The sequence below is a fragment of the Peromyscus californicus genome, unplaced genomic scaffold (genome assembly GCF_007827085.1).
Source record: "Peromyscus californicus insignis strain IS unplaced genomic scaffold, ASM782708v3 Scaffold_5__1_contigs__length_169319896, whole genome shotgun sequence".
NCBI classification, from domain to species: Eukaryota; Metazoa; Chordata; class Mammalia; order Rodentia; family Cricetidae; genus Peromyscus; species Peromyscus californicus.
Window position 1 is genome coordinate 88,531,890 of NW_026294573.1, and position 23,640 is coordinate 88,555,529.

General features: G+C 45.3%; 1 protein-coding gene across 1 annotated transcript in view; it reads right to left on the reverse strand.

Annotated features, from left to right (window-relative positions):
* Ugcg (UDP-glucose ceramide glucosyltransferase) overlaps window positions 1-21,119 on the reverse strand; it is a 34,719-nt gene extending 13,600 nt beyond the window's left edge. The window contains exons 1-2 of the mRNA XM_052716709.1: window positions 20,916-21,119; window positions 1,003-1,144 (exon numbers count right to left, since the gene is read on the reverse strand). Of these exons, the coding sequence (XP_052572669.1) occupies window positions 1,003-1,144; window positions 20,916-21,013 (240 nt within the window). The 5' untranslated portion in view covers window positions 21,014-21,119. The remainder of the gene's footprint in view (window positions 1-1,002; window positions 1,145-20,915) is intronic.
* Between the last annotated feature and the right edge of the window lie 2,521 nt (window positions 21,120-23,640).

Sequence of the window (23,640 nt, forward strand, 5' to 3'; positions counted from 1 at the left end):
TTGCTTCATATAGCCTACACTGGCCTCAAATTCCCTATGTACCAGGGACTATGGCTTTAGGCCTGTGTCCACATCTAGTTCATGTAGTACTGGTGATGGAGCCCAGGGCTTCAATGCATGCAAGGCAAGTGCTCTACTGAGCTACATCCTACTCCCTCAAGTACATACATACATATGTACATACACACATACATATATCACATATATACACTATTTATAAAGAACTACTTTATATTCCAGGTTTTACAGAAACGTTTATATTTGGATTACAAATATAGAATATAAATTTGTTCATTTGGTAACTTCTCAGCGAAAGGAGTAGCACAGAAAGGAGAGGGTTTTACAGAAAACACCTCTAAACTCCACGCTTTGAAAGGTGATGCCGGGTATGGTGTCTGCACTCAAGAACCAGATGGTTACATGCTGCACGGAGCACCGTGTTAATGTCTTTACGTAGGATGCTGTCGGAACAAAAGTCTCCCTTGGATGCCCTGGCTTTCTGCTTCAGAAACTAAACTATACTAGGGTAAGACCCGCCTCTGCATATGTTGTTACCCATTTAATACCGAAGATCAACACACTTCCCTTTCCACCAATTTAAATACACAAGAACATGAAAGGAGCCACATGGAACTCGTTCTTTGAGCTTTGAGACGGGACGACGGCAGAAAACCCAAAATGTGAGGTTACACTCCACATCAAAAACACGTGGATTCTAAGTCAGATGCTGAGCTTTGTTCATAATCAACAAAATATTTTCTTTATTCACAAAAATAAACGTTTCCTTGGTATTCACTTATAGACTATGGACTTGAAAACCTTCCAACTTTCTTATTGCTAGCCAAGTTTACTTTAGTTTTATGTATCTAAAACATCAGTACTTCCACATTGTGTACAGTGTTGAAATTCCCAATGTTTCTGATGAGAAAGAAAAACAAAAACAAAAACAAGAACCAAACCCACAGTCTAGTCCATCTCTCACGGGCACAGCACTGTACTTACTTTGGGATAATCCAGTTCAAAGAATGTCTCCAAGTTGTTGATTAGGTTAGGATCCACCCCCTTCAGCGGTTTCAGAAGAGAGACACCAGGGAGTTTGCTGTACGGCTGTTTGTCTGTTGCCTTCTTGTTGAGGTGTAGTCGGCTGAAAACAAAAAACAAAACAGCCCATGAGTTATTTCTGGAGGACGTGTCGGTGCTAAATCAAAAGGAAGCACCCATCAGAACACCGATAAATCGCCGACAATCACTAAACAGGATTTTTCTGTTCTTTCCTTTCTTATTCTTTTGAAGCAGAGTTAGGGTTAAATATTTTAATAAAGGCTTACTTAATTAAGCACGAGGACCAAGAGAAGCGAGGCAGGCATAACAAAGCAAGACACGCCCCAAAGCTCTGCTCTAGGCACTTCAAGGGAGCTGCTTTTCTGATTTTAGGGTTTTCTCGTTTGTGTGTGTGTGTGTTAAAGACAGGGTCTCATATAGCCAAGGACCACCACTCCTAGTTTATGGGACCAAACCCAGGGCTTCATCCGTGCTGGCCAAACCCTCTACCCACTGTGCAACACCCCAACACTAAGATGAGAGTTTTCAAAGCTGACATCCTTCTGAGAAGGAGACCTGAAAATAAAGAGAAGATGGACAAAACAAGCTTTCAGTTTAGGAAAACCGGAAAGCAGCGGAACGGATGTCCCAATGAAGAGCCGCGCACCGAGGCACCCTACAGGTTTGTTACTCACTGCTGTGCCCTCACCGCTTAGTAACCAACCACAGGTCACAGAGCAGGCCTTCGGGAGATGCACACTCCAGAAATGAATGGCAGGCCTTGGGAGACGGTTTAGTAGTGAGATGTCCGCCATGTGAGCACGAGGCTTGAGTTCAGATCCCCTTGCCAGCCAACGTGCCTGCCCTACCTCTCAGACTGCCATGACATAGCCAGAGAGCTTTTAAAGCAAAACCTCTCTATGTACTGTATATACTAAAGACTATGGACGTGTGATGAGCATGCTTCCAGAAGTGACTGCGAAGCAGCAGCAGGCAGGCTGCACAGGGGCACAGGATGACGGCAAAGGGAACGTCTAACAGTGATGAGGTCAGGCTGTCAGGATAGAAGAAGGTCGAAGGAAGGAAAAAAAACAACACAGATCAAAACGACGTGTCTTAGAGACAGCAGACAATGTGCCAGCACCAGCACTTCGCGGAGAAGCTGGCTCCCGTTCACATCACTGCTCCCTGCTAAAGACAATACAGCTGCTAACGAGGGACGCCCAGGCAACTGGAGAAGAGGGAGGGGACGTGCCCAGCTCTCCCTGTGTACTCAGCACAGTGCAGGGCCATCTCATCAGCTAGTCCCCAGGCAGTTGGCGGTAATTAGATGTGGGAGCACTCATGGGTCCATCTGCAAGGTGTCCTGGGACCCAGGTGTCGTCACACTTTAATGTCTCTGCAATCAATGGCATCTTAGAATCGCTCCAGCCAGAGGACAGTCCTGCCAGGAGTGTCATGACCAACCGAGACCTTCTAGCAGACCAAAAGCCCCAGTAGTAACACTACATCTTCAATTCAGAGAAGTGTCCCACAAACGTACGGATGACTGGTGGCACAGTACCCCATGCAGACCAGTCAGCTCATGTTGGCAGAGGAAGGCGGGGTGAACCACAGCAAGCGCCTACGCAGCGAGCACCCACGCACACATCTCTGCAGAAGAAACTAGGTTGCCGACGAGAGGAAAATGTAAATCAACAAGTTTAAAGAGTGGGAGCAGGGTTAACCTCTGACCCACGACACCAAATGCTAGGCAATGTTGGATCACCATCCAAGAGTGGACTGACCCCACCCGGTGCTTTACTGCTTTGCGATGAGAAGAAGTTGAGAGAAGGCTTTCAGGAAACTTAAAGCATAGATAGCCATTTGACATTACCACAGCACCCGAGCAGTGACCAGCAATTCATTTTTCTTAGTAGTTTGTCAAAATGCCAGGCCACAGCACGTTAGAAAATACTGATCTACAGGGTTCACCTACAGCGTTAAACGGAAGCCAAACCAGGATCTAACACTTAATGACCACATACACACAAATACATCTTCCCCATTTCTAACAAAAACGGCAGACCAGATAGGAGTCTGCGACAACCCATCTGGTAAAAGGGCATCTGGATTGAGGGAGTGAAAGAAGTTCACCTAGTTTGGCCGCCTGAACCTATAACATGATTGAAATCACAAAAACAGTGAGGGTCTCATAAATTTTCCTGTCACTCCCTGCCCATCCCATCCAATCACAAGTCCACAGCTTACCAGTCGCTCATTCTTACCCATCCTTCCTGAGACTGACACAGTCTGTATGTAGCACAGCCTGGCCTTGAACTCCTGATCCTCCTGCCTCAGCCTCTAAAGAGTAGGGATTACAGGCCTAAGTCAGCTGTTTGGGCCTTTAAGAGATTTTGAAAATGGAACTGACAGAGTGCACACATAGACTGCAGTGTATGTAACTAGTAAGGAAAAACTCCTCAGTGACTCAGGCTGGAGTCCAAGTGTGCCTTGGGGCCAACTGCAGTACGTTGGCAATCCAGAAATGTGACAAGCCTGCTGTAAGGAAGATAAAAAATCTGCATTGACACCCCTGTCAGTGTCTGGACTCCTTGAAAGAAAGAGCAGAAAACTCTAGGCCCTAGAGGAAGTCGGAGACACTGCTTATCTTAGATTCGGCCGCTGAGGACTGAGAAGACAAAGTCTTCTTGAAAACATCTCTCCGGGGTCTTGGGCCCAGAGTGCAATTGCAGAGAAGGGATGAGGCCCTGTCAAGACAACCGGGAGGACACAAAAAGAACCAAGTGCAGAGCATGCACGTCTGCCAGTGGCTCTTTTTCAAGACGGGCTTCCTCTGTGTCACAGCCCTGGCTGTCCTGGACTTCACTCTGCAGACCAGGCTGGCCTCGGACTCTGCGATCCACCTGCCTCTGCCTCCAGAGTGCTGTGATTAAAGGTGTGCGCCACCACTGCCCAGCAGCCTGTGGTTCTCAATCTGTGAGTCACGACCCCTTTGGGGTCGCCTGACTCCTAAGACTGTTTGAAAACACAGATATTTACATTACAATTCATAACAGTAGCAAAATGACAGTTATGACGTAGCAAGGGAAATAATATTATGGTTGGGGGTCACCACAACAGGAGGTGAGGAAAACTGTCCTATGCCACGAGCAGCTCCAAGTTCAGATAAGACAGAAATTCGCACACCTCAGTGGAAGAAAGAACCGGACTCTGGATTTGAGGAAACTACCCGGAATGCATCACGGAGAATAAAGACAAACACACACAAGCCCAGAAATGATGAAAGGAGTGTGTATGGGATGAAGACGGCAGGGCAAAGACCTAACACTGGACTAGCAGTTCATCACTGGCCCATCTCCACTCATCAAAAGAACATGTTGTTATTTGTTTGTTTTGGTGTTTTTGTCTTTTGTGACAGGGTTTCTCTATGTATCTCTGGCTGTCCTGGAACTTGCTCTATAGATCTGCCTGCCTCTGCTTCCCCACGTGCTGGGATTAAGGGCATGTGCCCCTACCACCTGGCTAAAAGAGTATGTTTTATTGTGACATTTTTCTACTAGGATAACATGTACTTGGACCATATTCACTGCTTCCCATTACTTTCTCTTGAACCCCTCCTTCTGTTCCTAACCGTCTCTAGAGGCCCCGTTCTGTTTTCATGCCTTATTATTAGGTCTCAGGAAATGTGTATGTCTAGAAATGAGCTCCCGACGAGCAGCAGAAGGATTTCTGGTGGTTAGCTAAAAGCCTGCATCCCTTCAGGTGCCTGTGAAATGGGTTCCCCATTCCCCAAAGCAGTCATTTCCCTTGCCTCTGGCAGGAGGGGCAGGTACCAGTGGTTGCACGTCAGAGCCCGTGCTGGCCTCCAGGTCCCCTCAGTCTCCACTCACAAGCACTTATCCATCTCGGAGCCTGGCTCCCCTCCTCCAGACAGCCATCTGTTCTCCACAGAAAGGCAAAGATCTCCCCCTGCCCATCAGCCCTCTTCACCATTCTCTCTTGCTTTTCTTGCAGGAGCTCTGGCCTTGTCCAGTCTTCTTTCTTTCACTTTGCTCTGGACTCTTCCAGATGCTTCTGGATGTTCTCTTTTATTCACAATAAAACCTTGCCCCCAATATTGGCATGGTCATGAAGGCAGTTTCTCTACCGTGCCCCTCCCATATACCTATTATTATTACTAATCTTGATTCTGTATATGAGCGAAAACATGGTATTTGAGTCTGGCTAATTTCTCTTAACATGATGCTCTCTAGTTCCACCCACTTCCCTGCAAATGACATAATTTTGTTGTTCTGTATGGCTGAATAAAAAAAAAAAAAAAAGAGTATACCATTTTTTCTTTATTTGTTGACAGCTAACTAGTCAGACTCCAGGTTGGCTATGGCAAATAAGCCTCAATAAATATGAATCTGTAGGTCTATCTACTACACGCTGACCTGAGTGCCTTCTGGTGCCCACCCAGAAGTGAAATGAATCAAATGGTAGCTACTGCTAATTTGAGGGACCCTCCCCACACGACGAAATCTGGTGATTCGGACCTATTGGTCTATTGAGTGCTAAGATAGTGTCTCCAAACTCTCATGTAAAGTGCTGACCAATCAATTCACACACAAATGCAGTCCCCTAATAATCCCACTGTACCTGGCAGGCTGTAGCTAGTTAACAGCAGCAACGAGGGTCTTCTAGACTAAAGTGGTCTTGTAACTTTTAGATCTGGGTGCCAGTTTAGAGTAAGCCCTACTTCCTTCTCCCCCTTGTTATTAAGATGCCTTACTTAGGAATATTGCTATGCCTCCTTTCTCTTGAGCTTTTAATATTGATAATGCAGGACTGCTGTCCAGACTCATTACTGTTTCTAGGTTCATGGACGGAGAGAATGGATAAGGACCATATCTGAAATTTCTCACAAATTAAAACCAAACCATATAGTGCTGCTTCTCTTTGCCTAATCAGTCCTTAGTGTTTCTTTCCAAATGCCAAGAGATCCATGTGGAGTTCACCCTTCCTAGAGTACGCAACCCCACTTTGGAGAACACTGTTTTGACTTTATGTAGTACAACTGACAACGCTCTTTGGTGCAGGTTACTTGAAATATTTTTATCAAAACCATAAATGAATGCCTAATCAAAAACACGCAAATTTAGCTTAGCACACAGCATTACTCCACACTAGATATAGCACTGTTTATTGAACATCAGAGTGTGAGCCCCAGTATATGCTAGATAGCACCCTTCGTATTTGGGTTACAATGCTTAACAGACACATTACCTACTGCCAATGACTTGTGCTTTAAAAGGGGGACTTGGACAAATGCTGTACAACTCAGATATGTCAACAAAACTGTGTTCTGGAGCTAGGACAGCAACTGTGCCTGTCACGTGCAGAAATAATCCCTTAGACTGTGACCAGTGTGTTATAAACCAAACCTGCAGGAACATTTTTCACAATGGTATAGAGAGACTATTTGCTTGGTAGGCACGCAGCGTGGATTCGGGCCCATGGTATCTGTACAGTGCGTGGGTCTTCTCTCAGGTGTCCACCCTAAACCTAGAGGAGGTAACTTGCTTTGTGCTGGGATTCTAGACCGCACTTTCTCCTTCCGGGTTTCATGCTAGGAACCAAGTTCTGCCAAACCACCATTGCATATGGCTTATGTCCTTGACCTTTCTGTCACAATGGGTACTTTTTAAAACAGGTACATAATGTAAAGTTGCATATAAACATGCAATGCAAGGAATTTGCTGAGGTGAAACCTCCTACAAGCTGTACCCAGGTCATTAAACAGCAGCATTATCAGGACTGCCCCTGCCCCAGGTCCAACTGTCCAATTGCCTTCTATATCTTTTGTTTACCATTGCGTTAGAGTGAGATTCACCCACACTGATAGTTTGGCTATAGCTTTTTACCCTCATTATAGAATTCCTCCTCCTAATGTGCTTCCCGTTATCCACCTACCTGCTGGTGACACCTGGTTGTTTATGCTGGGGGGCCACTACAAACAGCGTGACATCTCATCTCTCTCTTACCTTATCAAAGAATCAAAAACCCAAGTCTTCCCCTGGACTTCAACTTTCAGACAAAATAAAGCAACACAAATTGGATTTGCCTTCCCGCCCCAAAACGACCTGACAAAATGGAGGAAAGGGTAGTTATGGATACTGAGCACTAGGGTACGGGAGTCAGTGATTCACAAGATGAGCACTAGGGTATGGAAGTCAGTGATTCACAAGATGAGCACTAGGGTACGGAAGTCAGTGATTCACAAGATGAGCACTAGGGTACGGAAGTCAGTGATGCACAAGACACAGGAACAGGGGAGGGGAGGGCCACAGTACCCCACTACTCCTCTGAGATCACCTCCTGACCACATGCAGGACGGGGAGCCCAAGCACATTTTTACAAGACTCCTCCTCTCTACATGCAGGGGACAGAGTTGAGTCTAATACCCAGAGAAAAATACCCACAACCCAAGAGAGTGAAATTCAAAATGTCTGCATCTTGTAAAAAACAGCCAGGCACGCAAAGACCTGAGAAAACAATGAGCAGCAACATCAGAAGGCTGGAACCAGCCTGGAAATGTCCCAGGACCAGAGCTTTCCTGGTGCTAAGCCACTGCACAGACCTCCCTTTCTTACCTCCAGGCTGCATGTGTGTCCTTATCACAGTAGTTCTAAGCACTTAGAACACAATGGGTATTTCTCACCTTGTTCAAATTAGTGCTATCACAGAGTACCAGCAAAGCAAGCTTGGACCACTATGGAGGAGGGAGAAGGAAGAGGCTCTTGCTAGGTGTTGCCTGAGTGGGGCCCACTCCACTGCCCCCACCCCGCCCCTCTGCTGAAACAGAACCAAGTTTTAGCATATGCAAGCTAGGGAAGTGCAGGCTCCTCCCTACTCTAAAACTCTACGTCCATGTCACAGCAATGTGGAAGAGACAGCAAGGGATAACCACGGAAGACCAGGAGTGAAAACAGCAAAGCACAGGTCAGGGAGATGGGAGGCAGAGGAAGACATTCTAAGTGTCCAGAACAAAAAAGCAGAGAAAAGCTGCATAGTTCAGAATGCTGGAGGAACGGGGCACAGGAAAGGAAGAGTCAAAAGAAAACGCAGATGAAGAACCTACAGGACTCTCCTGATGCTGGAGCGGAAGTGTGGATCACGTGCACCTGGATGACTCCAGGGTTGAGCTCAAGGATCTGGTGGTGACAGCCATAAAAGCTGAGCACAGTGCACACACGGACAAACAGACACGTACAAACACACACAGACAAATAAACGCAAAGTTCCTTTAAAGAAGGCCCAGCCATAGAGGCTGCCAGGAAGGCAGGTCAATAAAGCGTTTGCTACATTTAGGGATGTACTCGGTGACTTCTGAGCACTGTTAGCAGCAAGGAAGCACCTGCCGGAGCCCAGAAGGAGACAGAAAAGTGAGTACTTAGCGCTAATTAAACGGCTCAGCAGGTAAAAGGAAATTATGGCCAAGACTGACATCCTGAGTTCAGGTGCAGAGGCTCACACAGCAGAAAGAGAACTGAGCCCTGAAAGCTTCCACATGCTCACTGGGGCATTCCCAAATACGTACATATGGCAATAAATAAATACATAATTAAAAAAAACTTTTTTAAAAAGGAAAGTAAATAAATGGGAGGTAAGGTGTGACAGCCGTGAAAATGTTGAGTTTCCCCAAAACTACAGAATTGAGAGAAAGAGCCCAAGAGTGACTGGATGGAACAGGGGGACTTCTCTGGAGGGAAGAGTTTGTAAGAGCATCTGCAAATACAGATTAAGGCCAAAGAGCTAGTAAGGGGGTTAAAAAAAAAAAGGCCTGACAGGATCCACAACACAAGTCAAGGATGGGAGCAATCTGCCAAGAATGCACAAGGGTGCTGGAGACTCAGAAGGTGCACCAGACAGTACTAAATACAGCCACCAAGTGCTCCCAGGCAGCGACCCGAGACTGTGAGTGTGCAGTAGTATTAATCCCCACGGCCAGCCATTGCCCTCCGCAGGACCCAGGACAACTGGGCAAAGGGACACAGGACGCCAAGCAAGGTGGGGCAAGGCACAGGGCGAGGACAAACTGTGGCTTCTGAGCTCCGTGGAGAAGTGAAGGAAGCCAGGAGGTGACAGGTGCAGGACACACCTGCGGGTAAACAGCCACCGGGGCTGTACAGCACCATCGCCCGGGGAGCCGACAGCTTCTCAGCTTCTGATGCGGAGACCAATTTAATCAGACCCTCCAGGGGTGAGACCCAGGCAGCTGCGGTTTCTTAAGTCCCCTCCTCCCCCACCCCCTCTGCAACTCCAAAGTGCAAAGCAGGGAAGCACAGACCTAAGAGACTGGGTTACTGTAAGGAGAGAAGGCAGGAGGTGGGATCTTTTAGAAAGAGCAGCGGTTGCAGGATGGACAGATGGAGTTCTGTGAGAATGGGAGAAGAGTGTCACCCATGGTCGGAAACACCCCCTCTCCATCACAGGGCTCGCTCTAGTTCACTTCCGGGTTATTTTTAGGTTGCTTCTGGCAGTGTACAGCAGAGTGATTCAGAAGCCTGGGCCGGTGGCAGGCTGCCTGGGTTTCTATCTCAGAACCCTGGCTAGCTGTGCGCCCTTGGGCAAGTTGTTTCTTTTTAAGTGTACATAATAGTGTCTACCTTGCAGGCTAGGTCCAGAAATACAGGCTGAACAGCAAACATTCAATGACAACTGATACTAAACATAACTCAAAACAGCCGGAAAAAAGTTAAAAAAATAAAAATAAAAAAAGGACTAGTGTTGCAATTCAAGGATGTTTTCTGCCATGTGCAACTTGTCTGAATTACCACGGTTCAGATAAGAGATTTAAGATGTTCCACAGTGGAAGAAAGAAAGCCAGAAATGAAATAGAGGGGGTGTGTGTGTACGTGTGTGGAGAGAGAGATCATGACTACATGATTAAACAGAGTAAGTGAAAACATGGTCTAACACACACCTAACATCCAAGAGTCAAGCAAAGAAGTACATGCCTGAAATCCCAGCACTCTGGAGGCTGTAGTAGGAATCCCAAGTTCAAGGCCAACCTAGGCTTACACACACACACACACACACACACACACACACACACACACACACACCAAGAGCCGAAACAAACGAAAGGAAAGCCTATAGGCTGATGTAATGTTTAAGGTGAAAAAATTATGTCAAATATTTAAAGTTTTAAGGGGCATAATTCAGGGGTAGCGCATTTGCCTAGCACATGTGAGGCCCTGGTTTCGATTCTCAGTACTGCAACGAACAAATGCTTTATGGACACCTAAAAGTGTAACACGAACATGAGACTATGAGACATTACATATAGCAAGTCACTATAGCTAAGAATTGACTGCTGGTGCCCTGTGGTGTGCATGGTTTAAGCTGAGCTCTGTTCATATAGCTGGGTTCTCCAGCAGGCAGAGGCTCTGCAGAATGCTATCTTTCAAACCTGCCTCAACATGTTGGTCCTAAACCACAAGAAGCCCCTTTGTTTGGCTCTGGTAGACGAGGAAGGAGCCAAGCTGAGACCCCGGCAGGATAACGTTCATTCTGCAGCGGGTACAATATTCAGGGTAACTCTTGATCAGCACGCAATCCCAAGCTGATCTGACTTTGTAAAGGATATAGGCAGAGACTGTATATGCAGTCTAGCAGTCCCCGGAGCAGAGGCTACCCCATAGCCTTCCACTCCGCTAGAGGTGAGAGCCCTCTCCACGACCTAGTTTAATACTCTGGGATCGCCGGGCGGTGGTGGCGCACGCCTTTAATCCCAGCACTCGGGAGGCAGAGCCAGGCGGATCTCTGTGAGTTCGAGGCCAGCCTGGGCTACCAAGTGAGTCCCAGGAAAGGCGCAAAGCTACACAGAGAAACCCTGTCTCGAAAAACCAAAAAAAAAAATACTCTGGGATCACTAAATCTCTCTCACTTACTGGCAGCATGAGCTGTAATTGGGATTTTTAACAATATTCTTGTTTGTTTGTTTGTTTTGTTGAGACAGGGTTTCTCTGTATAGCCTTGGCTGTCCTGGAACTAGCTCTGTAGACCAGGCTGGCCTCGAACTCACAGAGATCCACCTGCCTCTGACTCCCGAGTGCTGGGACTAAAGGCGTGAGCTACTCCCACTCCCAGCTTTTTAACAATATTTTTTATTCTAGTGAAGTATCTCTCCTCTTAACAAACATATCCATTCCATATCAGAAATCAGCTTTTATTACAACTTCAGGAATACAGCGGGTACAAAGTGAATGACCCTATTATATAGTTAGGCAGAAGGTCTGGTTTTACTTGTTAATGAGCAAACTTAAGTGGGCAATTTAGGGAAGTTATTAAATGCAGTAAATTTTCAAAAAATGTATTATTTTTCGGGAGAAATTATTTACAAACTGAAGCTCCCAACTGGGAGTTAGTGTCACTCTCAAACCACAGCAGAGGCCTTCGGGTTACGGAGGCAAGGCCACGGTCAGGTCAGGGCCCAGAGGTGCTCAGTGTGCAGGGCTGGCCCTGCTAGCTCCTGGACGAGGAAGCTGGAGGCACCATTAGGATGCTAACTGAGACCCGCTTAAAGTCCAAACATTATGAGAGCAAGCCGTGGACAAAAGGAGAAAAGCGTTGGGAGTCACACCTTCTCCCTTGAGTGCGTCTATTCAGAGAAACATTCAGGAGTCACAGGAAGAAACATCCGGGGATTCTGCTGGATGCTACCGGTGCTTTGACTTAATGAGCCCCAACTCTGTGTGAGGGCTTCATGTCAGCCTCTTCCTAACACCAAACTCTCAAGTGTTGTTGTGGCTTTCATGGTTTAACCCCTTGTTTCAGCCTTCCCATCTTTCAGGCTCACCCACCAACAGCTCTGACTTCCCCAACTTGCAGTTTTGTTTGGGCTTAGCTGCAGCAGCATGGAAGCCTGGAAGGGAAGGAACAGCCTCCTCCGGGAGATGGTGGACCAACAACAGTAGCAATGGGTGGGGCTCATCCCCTCCAGGGTGAGGCACCAGGACTTTGCTTAAGGCTTCCAAGAGAATACAGTCTGCAAGGGCAAAGGTCACCTTGCTTCATAGCCCCAGGCTGTGTTGTTCTGTTTCATTTTTCAAGTTCTGTCGTGTGATTCCAATAAACCAAGAGCGCCGACGCCAAGAACTTTTCTCCTGTGCTCCACACCATGATTGCTAATATTGCACATCAAATCAGGAGGACTGTGGGGTCAGCACGCCCATCACAGTCATGATGCCCATCACAGTCACCCCCAATGATTAGTGGTCTCTATCATCGACACTTATACTTGGGCTCTGGAAGACTGCTGCTTTGTTTATGATCAGTATGGGTTGGGTTGTGACTCAGGTTAGTGCCATGGAGCATTTATCATTTAAAGATGGGCATCTAAATGGGCTTCAGCAGCTCAGGCTTAATCTTCTTAGTGCAACTGTGACTTTGCTGATACAAGGTTCCCATGAGAAAGAAAAGTAACCAAGAGTTAGCTAACCATATAGGAAAGCACAAATTGTCTCCACTGGACAATGGACTCACATATAAAGGAGTCATTTATCACCATAGGAAGCCAGCAGATATCAACAACAGACTCACAAACCAACAAAAACAACCCACAGTCCCAAGCCTCTGGTCTGGTGAGGCTACAATTAACTCTGGTTCACAGAAAACAGTATGGTGCTTTGCTGATAGCAACCAAGAAAGGCAGCTCACAGGAGAAGGATCTACCAGATAATGCTCCAAACCACACAACACTCCTGAGCATGTCATGATCGAGTCCCCATTCCTACATAATTCCCATTGAAAGAAGACCCTAGCCTTGAAACTACTTTGTGTCTGGAAGAGAACACTGTGGATGGAGAGCGAACAGGGACATTCTGTGACATTTACATTTGTGAGCCAACCCTGGCTAGCCATGGACTCTACATTTCCCAAAGGACAGAACTGAATGTAAAGATTATTTTTAGCAAGACAACTGGTCCCTTAGGAAAACCTTTTGAGGGAAAATTTACCGCAGACTCTGAAGTAAACAGATTGACATGAATCTGTTCCTATCTGTTCACCTGCTACTGGTTTAGACATAGTGAGAACAGGATTTCACTTGGTCCAATTTCATTAAAATCTATGTCCACTAAAAGCATACCAAATTCTGACCGTTTGCCTCAAACCACAATTACCACCAGAAACTAAAATAATGAACACACACACACACACACACACACACACACACACACACTATGCTCCAGTAATGCTATCAGAGGTACTCAAAAGATCATTCATTCAACAAGTAGTAATTTAATGTTTAGCGGATCCCATAGACACAGTGGTAAATAAGTAAACATCTGCACCCTCAAAAACTTACAATGTATACACAAAAAGGGAAAATCACTTTCTATTTCTACTTAAATGGGTAATTCCCCCAAACCATGGAAAGGCATAAGTGCCACTCAAACCTCTCACAAAACGAAAGTCTAAAAGTCTAAATTGACTTGAATGAGCAAGTAGTAGTTATAAAAAAAAATTAAAAAATTAAAATGCTTTTAAAAGAGAGAAAAAAAGAGGGGGAAAGGAAAGGAAAAAAAAGCAAAGAAAGAAAAGGAAGGGGTGACAATCCTGGAGACAGTACGTGCATTCAGAGGAACCCAGTAATCCAATGCTGTTGAGGAAAAGGGGCGTGGCTAGGCTGCCCCTGAGCCCTGGGGCTGACCAAGAGCTTGACCTGAAGGCAGTGGGGAGCCATGGCTAGAGCTGAAGCATAAGACCCAGGATTTCAGAATGCCGGCAGTGCCGCAGTGACACTACAAAACAATGGAGCAGAAAAGAAACGAAGTTCTAGACACACTGAGGAGCAGCGACGTTTCCAACAATGCAAGGGAGCCACAGGATGAACTGAGTGACTGTGTGTGGGAAACAGGGCAATCAATCTAGAGAGCCATCAGGGAACAGTAAAACTCAATCACACTTTTTATTTTGCTCTTTAGAACCATCATATGAACCAGGCAGTGGTGGCACACAACTTTAACCCCAGCACTCCAGAGGCAGAGGCAGGGGGATGGATCTCTGAGTTGTAGGCCAGCCTGGTCTACAGAGTGAGTTCCAGGACAGCCAGGGCTACACAGAGAAACCTTATCCATAAAAACAAAACAACAACAATAATACCAAAAATAAAACAAACAAAAAAGAACCATCACATGTCTAATTCTGTATTTTCCTAGGCTCAAGTTCAAAGGGCTTAAAGGTTAAAATGTTCCATTTGTGCTAAAAAGTGTCCCTTGTGAACCAAAGTCCAAGGGCATCCAAGGAAAGAAGTTTGTAGCACAAATCTTAAAAGGTCTTATTAATAAAAACACTCAGGAGCCACATATTGGGGTGAAAGCTGAAAGATCAGAGAAGCAGAACAAGCCACATCCAACCTCACCTCGCCAACTCCTCAGCCAATCCTGTTTCCTCAGACTGAAAGCCTCTGAGTCCTCATCTGAATAGATCTCGGCTGAACTGCTGCTCAAAAAAAAGCCTAAAAGCTTAAAAAGTTCCTGGTCCTCAGCCTTATATACCTTTCTGTTTCCTGCCATCACTTCCTGGGATTAAAGGTGTGTGTCTTTCCCAAGCAAGACATGAGATCTCAAGTCCTGGGATTAAAGGTGTGTGCCATCATGTCTGGCTTCTATGTCTATCTAGTAGCTGTTCTGTTCTCTGACCCCAGATAAGTTTATTAGGGTGCATAATATGTTGGGGAACACAATATCACCATAAAGTTATTTCTGGCTGGGTAGTTAGTGGTGGTGCACGCCTTTAATCATAATACTTGGGAGGCAGAGGCAGGCAGATCTCTGAGTTTGAGATCAGCCTGGTCTACAGAGCAAGTTCCAGGACAGCCAGGGCTACACAGAGAAACCTTGTCTCAAGAAACAAAGAAACAACAACAACAGAGGTATTTCTGGGTTTGGAGAGATAGCTCAGCAGTTAAGAGCACTTGCTGTTCTTGTAGAGGACCTTAGTTCGGCTCCCAGCACCTACATGGAGGCTCATGTTACAAGACTATAACTCCAGTTCCGTGGGATCCAATGCCTCTTCTAGCCTTTGTGGGCACATGATAGACTCATGCACAGACAAACATACAGGCAAAACACTCATACCCATAAAATTAAATGAACAAATAATTTTTAAAAAGCGATATTTCCAAGCTGGCCTGGCACCTACATTAACGAAGCTAGTAAAGTCTAATGCTAATCACTAGAGCACTACACAGAAGAGAAGGGCAATCATCAGATGGAGAAGGGAGAATGGGGAAGAGAAAGCAAGAATGGATGGGACATACATCAATCATCAAGAAGGCTGGCTCAGCTCCAGGAGCAGAAAACAAGTGCTTTCAGACTTCTGTATGTTTTCATCTCAGTTCCCAACTAGGAAACCAAACTCACACTGACAAAAAGGAAAAACAAAATAACCCATAAAGAGCACTTAGCCCGCACTGACTGCTTGAGACTATAATCACCTGCTATTTTTAGAAAATCAAAATCTTGGGAATGAGACCCTTCCCATAAGTATCTGCCATCTAAAATAATACTACGAAATGACTGTGCCTCAGTTTGGTATTAGAGTTGAGGAGGAACAAAGTGGGTGGTAGAAATATCCACGAACAGAGATAGATTCATAACATGGGAAATAGCGATTTCTGTTTTATAGACGACTACTCTTTATTTGGAGGGGATGCTTATGGGAATTGCGAGACGTGTGAAATCAGAACAAATAACTTCACTGAATAAAAGCTGGTCAATGTGTTAATCAAATGTCAGATACACTGTTTAAAACACAGGCCAAGACTTCTATCTAACTGTAAGAAGATACAATCGGACAGATTAAGCATGCCATTGATACATTGTATCTAATTTTTTTTTAAAGCAACTTCCTAAATGCCTTCCATTTTTATTGCAATATTGGTGTTACTCATGCATCTTTAACAGTTGGAAGCCCACCCTCATGATGCCCTGACACCCCATACAGAGCTATGCCAGGGTTTAGAAACCCGGCAACTGCTAGACAACCAGCCGCAAGCCCAAGTTTCCAGAGAGGGGCACCAACATCTGCCTCCTTCGTCTTTGCCTTACTTAAAAGGACAGAGGGATAAAGACAGAACATTCATTCAAAAAAAAATATCCTTTTATTAAAATAAAGATGATTCCTCCAAAGGTCAGGCAGTGGTGGCACACACCTCTAATCCCAACACTTGGGAGTCAGAGGCAGGCAGATCTGTGAGTTCGAGGCCAGCCTGGTCTACAGAGGGAGTTCCAGGACAGCCAAGGCTACACAGAGAAACCTTGTCTTGAAAAACCCAAATAAATAAATAAATAGATATGATTCTGCACAGTGTTTTAACCAAAATACTATTTCCATAGTTCTTTAACTTTGTTAAATACTGAGACTCAACTGCAATTTTACTTATATTGTAAGGAAAGGGCAAACAAACAAACAAACAAAGAAAAAACCTTTTGTTCTCTTCTTGAAAACAATTCCCATCAAACTGGGATGTATCTTATTTATTTATAATGAAATCATACATGCAAAAAAGTGGGAAATGACTGTGAGACCAGCTCACAACAAGATATTTATCAAAACAACAACAAAATTTATATGCAAATTATTCTGCTGATGACTTGCTTTTTTAGTTTTTGTTTTTGTGAGACAGGGTCTCACAATATACCATAGGATAGCCTTCACTGCAGTCCTCCTGCCTCAGTCTCCTCGATTGCTGAGGTTACAGATGTGCCAATGTAACTAACTACTCTGGTTATTTGTTTTATATTCACTTATCCATTCCAAAAAAGTATTTACAAGGCCTGTAATTAGCAAATGAAACCTGTTATAAATTAATTATGTTTCCTTTGATATGCATATCTCTTTTCAGGAATTTTTTTTTGCAGGGGGTTGGGGGGGTGGGGTTGGTTTTGTTTTGTTTTTTTGAGACAGGGTCTCTCCATTATGTAACTCTGGCTGTCTGTCCTGGACCCACTATGAAGACCTGGCTGGCCACGAGTTCACAGAGATCTACCTGCCATGTGTACAACCACACCCAGCCTCAGAATATGTTCTTATCAGTAAAAGAGAGTAATGTTGAGGCAGGAGATATGGCTCAGCAGGTAAAGGTGCTTGCCACCAGGCCTGATAACCTGAGCTCAATCCCAGGCCCCACATGGTAGAAAGAACCAAACTGTCGCAGGTTGTCATCTCACCTCCATATACCCATGTCATACACACACACACACACACACACACACACACACACACACACACACACACACACACAATTTTTTAAAAATTAAAGGTAATGTCTTGGAGTATCAAAAAATAATTACAAAGCCTTTTTACAGCACTTCAAGGAAGCTAAATTTTTATACTATGCTCAAAACTGTAAAATTATAGCTGGGTGTGGTTGGTACACACCTTTAATCCCATCCATCACTCTGGCAGAGGCAGGTGGATCTCTGGGTTCAAGGTCAGGCCAGTCTACACAATGAGTACCAGGACAGCTTGAGCTACCTAGTGAGACCCTATCTCAAAAATAAAAACAAGCAAAAAAGTTAGATTATTTTGAGAAAATCTGTTTATAAAGCATTAGTCACAAAAATAAACAAATAATGAAATATAAAAATTCCAGTCTAGGAATAAACACACTCTGGTTGGTTATTTGAAACACTGGATACATCAATAATGTTAATGTTCAGGGAGTGTGACGCTGACCTTGTACATACACTGGAGGGGCCAGTATTTCAGAACGTTTGGGAAAAGTCTTTGCTCCAAGTTGAATTGGAAATTTAATATTTTAACTAACAAACTAAAGACTCCGAAACAAAGATTCTAAAATTCATCTCTAAATAAGAAATGTATTTATAATAGTCAAAGTTTGCAAAAGAATGAAACAGCTGTCTCATCAGCTAATAAAACTTCATTAATTAAAATAGAATAGATCTTGTATGAAAAACAATGGGACCATGAGCCAGCACTAGGAGCCCTGAAATACACCAAAGTGCAAAGAATTTAGTTTATGAAAAAGGTTGTTATTTTTCTAAACAAAAGAATAATCAAATCACTTGATAAATGACCTGGGAACAAGTTGGAAATATTTAAGTGGAACTAAAATTAGAGTTCTATATCTCGTTGTATAACAAAGAAAACTCCGGAGAGAACCAAAGTGTAATAGGTGAAAAATTAAAAGAAAATTCACCACATTAGAAGGAAGCAGACTAACATATATAACTAGCATATATAATAATTGAGAATGCAAACAATAAAAGGAAACATAAAACAGAAGACCTGTCCACTTAACACCCCAGTCTCAAGAGAAGAGACAACAAAATAGAATGTGTTAAAATTACAGCATGTGACAGATTGATACAGGAGTTACCTTCACATTGAATAGATGAACCTGGCAATAGACTGCAGTACAGGCAAAAGATTATGCCCACATAATGTATGACTAAATGAAACTAGCATATAAATATCTGAAAAGCTACTCAGTGGAACCAATAATTAAATGGATGAAAATCAAAACAAAAGAAATGGTGAGGAATAAGGCATGCAAAGCAGGGAAATAATCCTCATCCAATATGGCCCAAACTAGGTAGTTGTAACATTTTTATAAGGCAACATTGTGGTGATATATTGTGTACCCTAATAAACTTGCCTGAGGATCATATGACAGAGCCAGCCACTAGATTAGACATAGAGGCAGGCAGTGGTGGCACACACCTTTAATCCCAGCACTTGAGATCTCATGCCTTTGCTTGGGAAACACACATGCCTTTAATCTCAGGAAGTAACATGGCAGGGCAGAGAAAGGTATATAAGGTGTGAGGAAACAGGAACTCCCTCTCTTTAGGCTGAGGATTTCGTAGAGGTAAGAACTAGTGGCTGGCTGCTCTGCTTCTCTGATCCTCAGGAAAGTTTATTAGCGTACACAATAGGTCACCACACAACATTGCATCGAAGATTAAAAGATGTACCATTTTTGGTCCATTACTTCCTCCCTCTGAAATGTGAACTAAGGAGATGTATGTAAAAGAATTCATCATGGGGACTGGTAATGTATCTGAGGGATAAAGCACTTGCCCAACATGCAAAAGGCCCTAGGTTTGGTTCCCAGCACAGGAAAAAGTTAAGAAATACAAATAAAATCATTACAATACTGCTTAATAAACTGGAATCAACAGAATTGCCTATCAATAAAAACAATTATCAATAGCTCAGAAGCTAAAATGCCATGCATCTACCTGAAATGATGGCGAGAGCTCACACATTTGTTGATATGGGGGGGGGGGGGGGGGGAAACAATGGTCAGGTCACTTTCCAGGCAGCTCCCTAAGCATCAGCCTGAGGTGTTTGGCTCTTTGTGCTCACTTCTAGCACCTAGAACAGTAAGTACCCTGTACTGGTTCTCAGGTGAGATTTTAAAGCAGACTACAGAACAACAATCATGACATGGTCTCCTCTCTCCTCCTCTGGCCTGCCCTCTTCACATAAAAAAAATAATAATAATTGGGAAGGTAGGCACAAAAGGTTAACAGGGTAATATTTTGATTATGTGTTATAACTATCTTCTTTATTCCTTTCTGTACTGTCTAAATTCCTTATATAGTAACTACTGCTTTTTTTTTTTTTAAAGAGCCCATGTAGTTACAGTTAATACAGCTTAAAAATTCCAAAGTCAGCAATGTCAGACCGACCGGGTATGTTTTCTTTCACTTTTAAAAAAAAACTGTCAGCTTATCTCGTACAAGTGTCACCTTTCTCGGTATCAGGAAATGGCGCTCCAAATGGAGAAAAGCACATCTTTTCTAAGGGGGGAAAAAGCATCTAAAAGTAATTGCCTAACATCCTGTTCTATCCTATTCCTATTTGGTGTTAAAGATCTTTTTCCCCCAGGCTAAAAGGCCAAATGAGTTCATCTTTACACATTCATTTCGTTTATTTACATAGACTTCATTTTTAAAAACATTTCATTGAAGGATCAAAACTAGCCACCTAGATCATTCATGTCTCTCTCCACCCCTTCGCCCTGTTCTGTTTTATTCCTCAGCTTTATGGGCAATAACCTTATTTGGATTTTTTATCATGTTTCATCCTTCTAGAATGTAAGCTTCCCGAGGGCAGGAGTTTTGTCCTGCTCTCATCTGTATCCCCAGTCCAATACTAGGTGGTACCTAGTAGGCCTCGGGAGGTACCTGTCAAATGAAAATTTCTATGTGGAGGCCAGGAAAGATACAAAACTCCAAACAAGCCAATAAATGAAGAATTGGGGCGGGGGGGAGGAGAAGGAAGGAAGAAAACCATACTGAAAAGCCACCCTCCCTGACAGGACTGAAAGCTGTAACACAGGCTTGGAGACCGACGTTTTTCAAGGCGGGCAGGTGCTCTCCACACCTATCTAAACACACAGCTCTTCCAGGAAGGAGAAAACCCACAGGGAAGTCTCCGGGTGGTGGTAAGCAGCTCCCGGAAGAGTGTCAAGGACCATTACCATAACAGAGACGTGGCCCGCGCAGAGGGAGGGGGAACCCCACAATACACCATACATCTTGGCCCAGATGAAAAAAAAAAAAAAATCACACGAATCCCCTACACAATCAGACCAAGCAGGCAACCCTCCACCAGACACAGAAGCAGGCTCCTTCCCTAGGGCTCTGCAGCTGCCTGCAACCCAGGAGCCGGGTCGCGACTCCAGCGCTATTCGCTCTCCAGGACCCCGCGCCGCACCGCCCCAAGGAGACCAAGGGGGGGACCGTTTGAGGATCAGCTTTCTCTACCCCCGGAGCCCGCTACCCTCCACGGCGCACACGCCTGCCAGCCCAGCTGCTCCCCAAGGCCCCGACCCTCCAACTCACGTGTAGATGATGGACATGAAATGCATCAGCCACAGCACCACGAAGAGCACGAAGCCGAACAAGGCCATTCCCTCCTGGGCCAGGTCCAGCAGCGCCATCCCCCGGCCCGCTGGCCCGGCCCGGCCCGCTCCGGCCGCCGCGGACACCGCTGCCGCGGGAGGAGGACGCGGGGGCCGCCGGGTGCGGGGCGCGGGCCGCGAGTGGAAGGTGGGAGAGGAAGGGCCGGCGGGGCGGCGGGCGTGCGGACGGAAGGGGCGGGCAGGGCCTGCGCGCCCCCGGCCGCTCGGCGCGCGCTCAGCACCGCGCGCTCCTCAGCGTGCGCGCGCTGGGGGGGCTGCAGGCGCAGCGCTGATCCTGCGCGCTCCGGGCGGCCGTTGCCGCGCGCTCGGGCTCCCGCGGTCCAGACCCTCCCGACTGCCGCCGCCGCCGCCGACCCGCTCGCTCGGCTGTGGCTCTGCGTTCTGATCCGTCCCCGCTGCCGGCGCGCCCGAGTCCCGGCACGGTGCGGTCCGCCCCGCCCCGCCCTCTGAAGCCCGCTGCCCGCCCCCCCGGGGCGGCGCCCTCGCGCCTCGGTGCCCGCCCGCGCGCCCACGGGCGGAGCTGCCCCCGCGTGCTCGCCGCCCGGCAGCCGCCAACCGCTGCCGCCGCCCGCGCCCGCGGGTTCAATCTCCGTGCGCCCCCCGCACCGTCTCTAAGCAGCACGCGCCGCCTCTACGCTTTCTCTTGGCCGAATCCGGAGGAGCCAAGAGACTGTGTTATTTAAGGAATCCCCAGGCTTAGAATTGGAAGAATCCCTTGATGCTGGAATCGCCCAAGATTGTGCGTCCACTAGGGCAGTTGAGTGTAACTTGGCTAAGATGTAGCCAAGAGAGTTTGGGAAATGTAACTAGCTCCAGCAGGACTGAGCTGTTAGTGTTGCCAGTACACCGCAGGTACAAACCATCTCATTCATAAATCTTGTGTTATTTGCTGGAATGGTAGGTTTTGGACATATTGGGTTAAATTACGTTACACTTTTTTTTTTAAGGCTGTTGAAATGTTGCTAGTACTTAAACGTTTAATTACACGTGTGCAGGATACAGAAACGGGGAAATAAAGGCTGGGCACTGTATGAGAACTATATGTAGCCCAGTTACTTCTGAGGCACTTGAGCACACACGTTCCAGGCCAGGCTGGGGAAATCCAGTGAACCCCTGTGGCGGAAAAACAAAACGGTATTCTAATTTTAAATCAGCCCTGGGAGGCTGGTAGTAAATGTTTCCATTTGTTTCTCCAGCCTAGATACATTTATATTGTTTACAATTGTTCTGTGTTTAAACTGTTTATTATTCAAGTTATTTTTTAAAAAATAATCCATGACCTCCCTCGAGGGATTTTGTAATTGAATTAAGATTTGAACTTGTTATTGCTATTGATTGTAGTTAACAATAATTGGGCAGTCCCAATCTATGATCTACATGATAAACTACAATTACAAGAATTTAAGGTTTGCAATGCCCTTTGTTTTACAGGTGTAAAATCAGTGAGAAAGAATCATGCTTAAAAATTAATTTTGCATTATTGAGAGTTACTTGTTGATAGTTACAGCGGGGTGGAATCCATACATGGAAATAGTAACAGGTTTTTAAATGCCACAATTCCAATGGCATCTTACAATAAAATAATAGGCAAAACATCAATGAACATAAAATAAAAATAAATCATTGAAAAATAAAATACACGTGTTAGTCATATACAAAACAATACTGAGTGTTATCAGTACTCCCTGGGCCTTGGTCTATGACATGAATTGCTCAATTTGTGCATTTCGTTGCATTTTTCATTTTTCCAGCTCTTTCCTGCACCCTTACAGCAAAGGATTCCATTCGGGTGGGCAACACAGAAAGGCCAAAGAAAGTTGGTAGAATTGGGTCTAACCTAATAAAGATCACCTATGTTGCATTTCATCTTGGTTAAATTTAGTCCGCTCAGATCTGGCTGTCAAACAACAGCCCTAGGGGCTGGAAAGATAGGTCTGCTGTTAAGAGCTCTTGCTTCTCTTTCAAAAGATCCGGTAGGAGATGCATGCTGTGCCCATGGAGGACAGAAGAGGGCGTCTAATCCTCCAGAACGGAAGTTACAGATGAGCCTGAAGAGTCAAATAGGTACCACTCAGGTCCTTTGGAAGAGCAGCCAGTGCTGTTAGCTGTGAGCCATCCCTCCAGCCCAGGGAAATATCGTCCTTGATGAAATTTCTCCAAAATGCCAATCTAAAAAGTCAACATACTGCATGATTCCAACATTGATACTCTGAGAATGGCAAAGTAAAAACAAAAGATACCAGTGATTGTCAATTACTTTGTATGATCCTGTGATGAAACAAGACATGTACTTACAATAGGCAAGAAAGTACACCAAGAGTGATGCTAATATTAAGTATGGACTTGGGGTGAGAAGGATGTGTTGTTTCATCAACTGTAACAAATGTATCACTCTAGTGTGAGATTTTGACAGTAGAGAAGTCCTGGAGAGGTGGAGTGGGAATGCAGGATTTACTGCTCAATTTGGCTGTGAGCTTAAAACTACTCTAAAAGTCATCTAAGCCGGGCGGTGGTGGCGCACGCCTTTAATCCCAGCACTCGGGAGGCAGAGCCAGGCGGATCTCTGTGAGTTCGAGGCCAGCCTGGACTACCAAGTGAGTTCCAGGAAAGGCACAAAGCTACACAGAGAAACCCTGTCTCGAAAA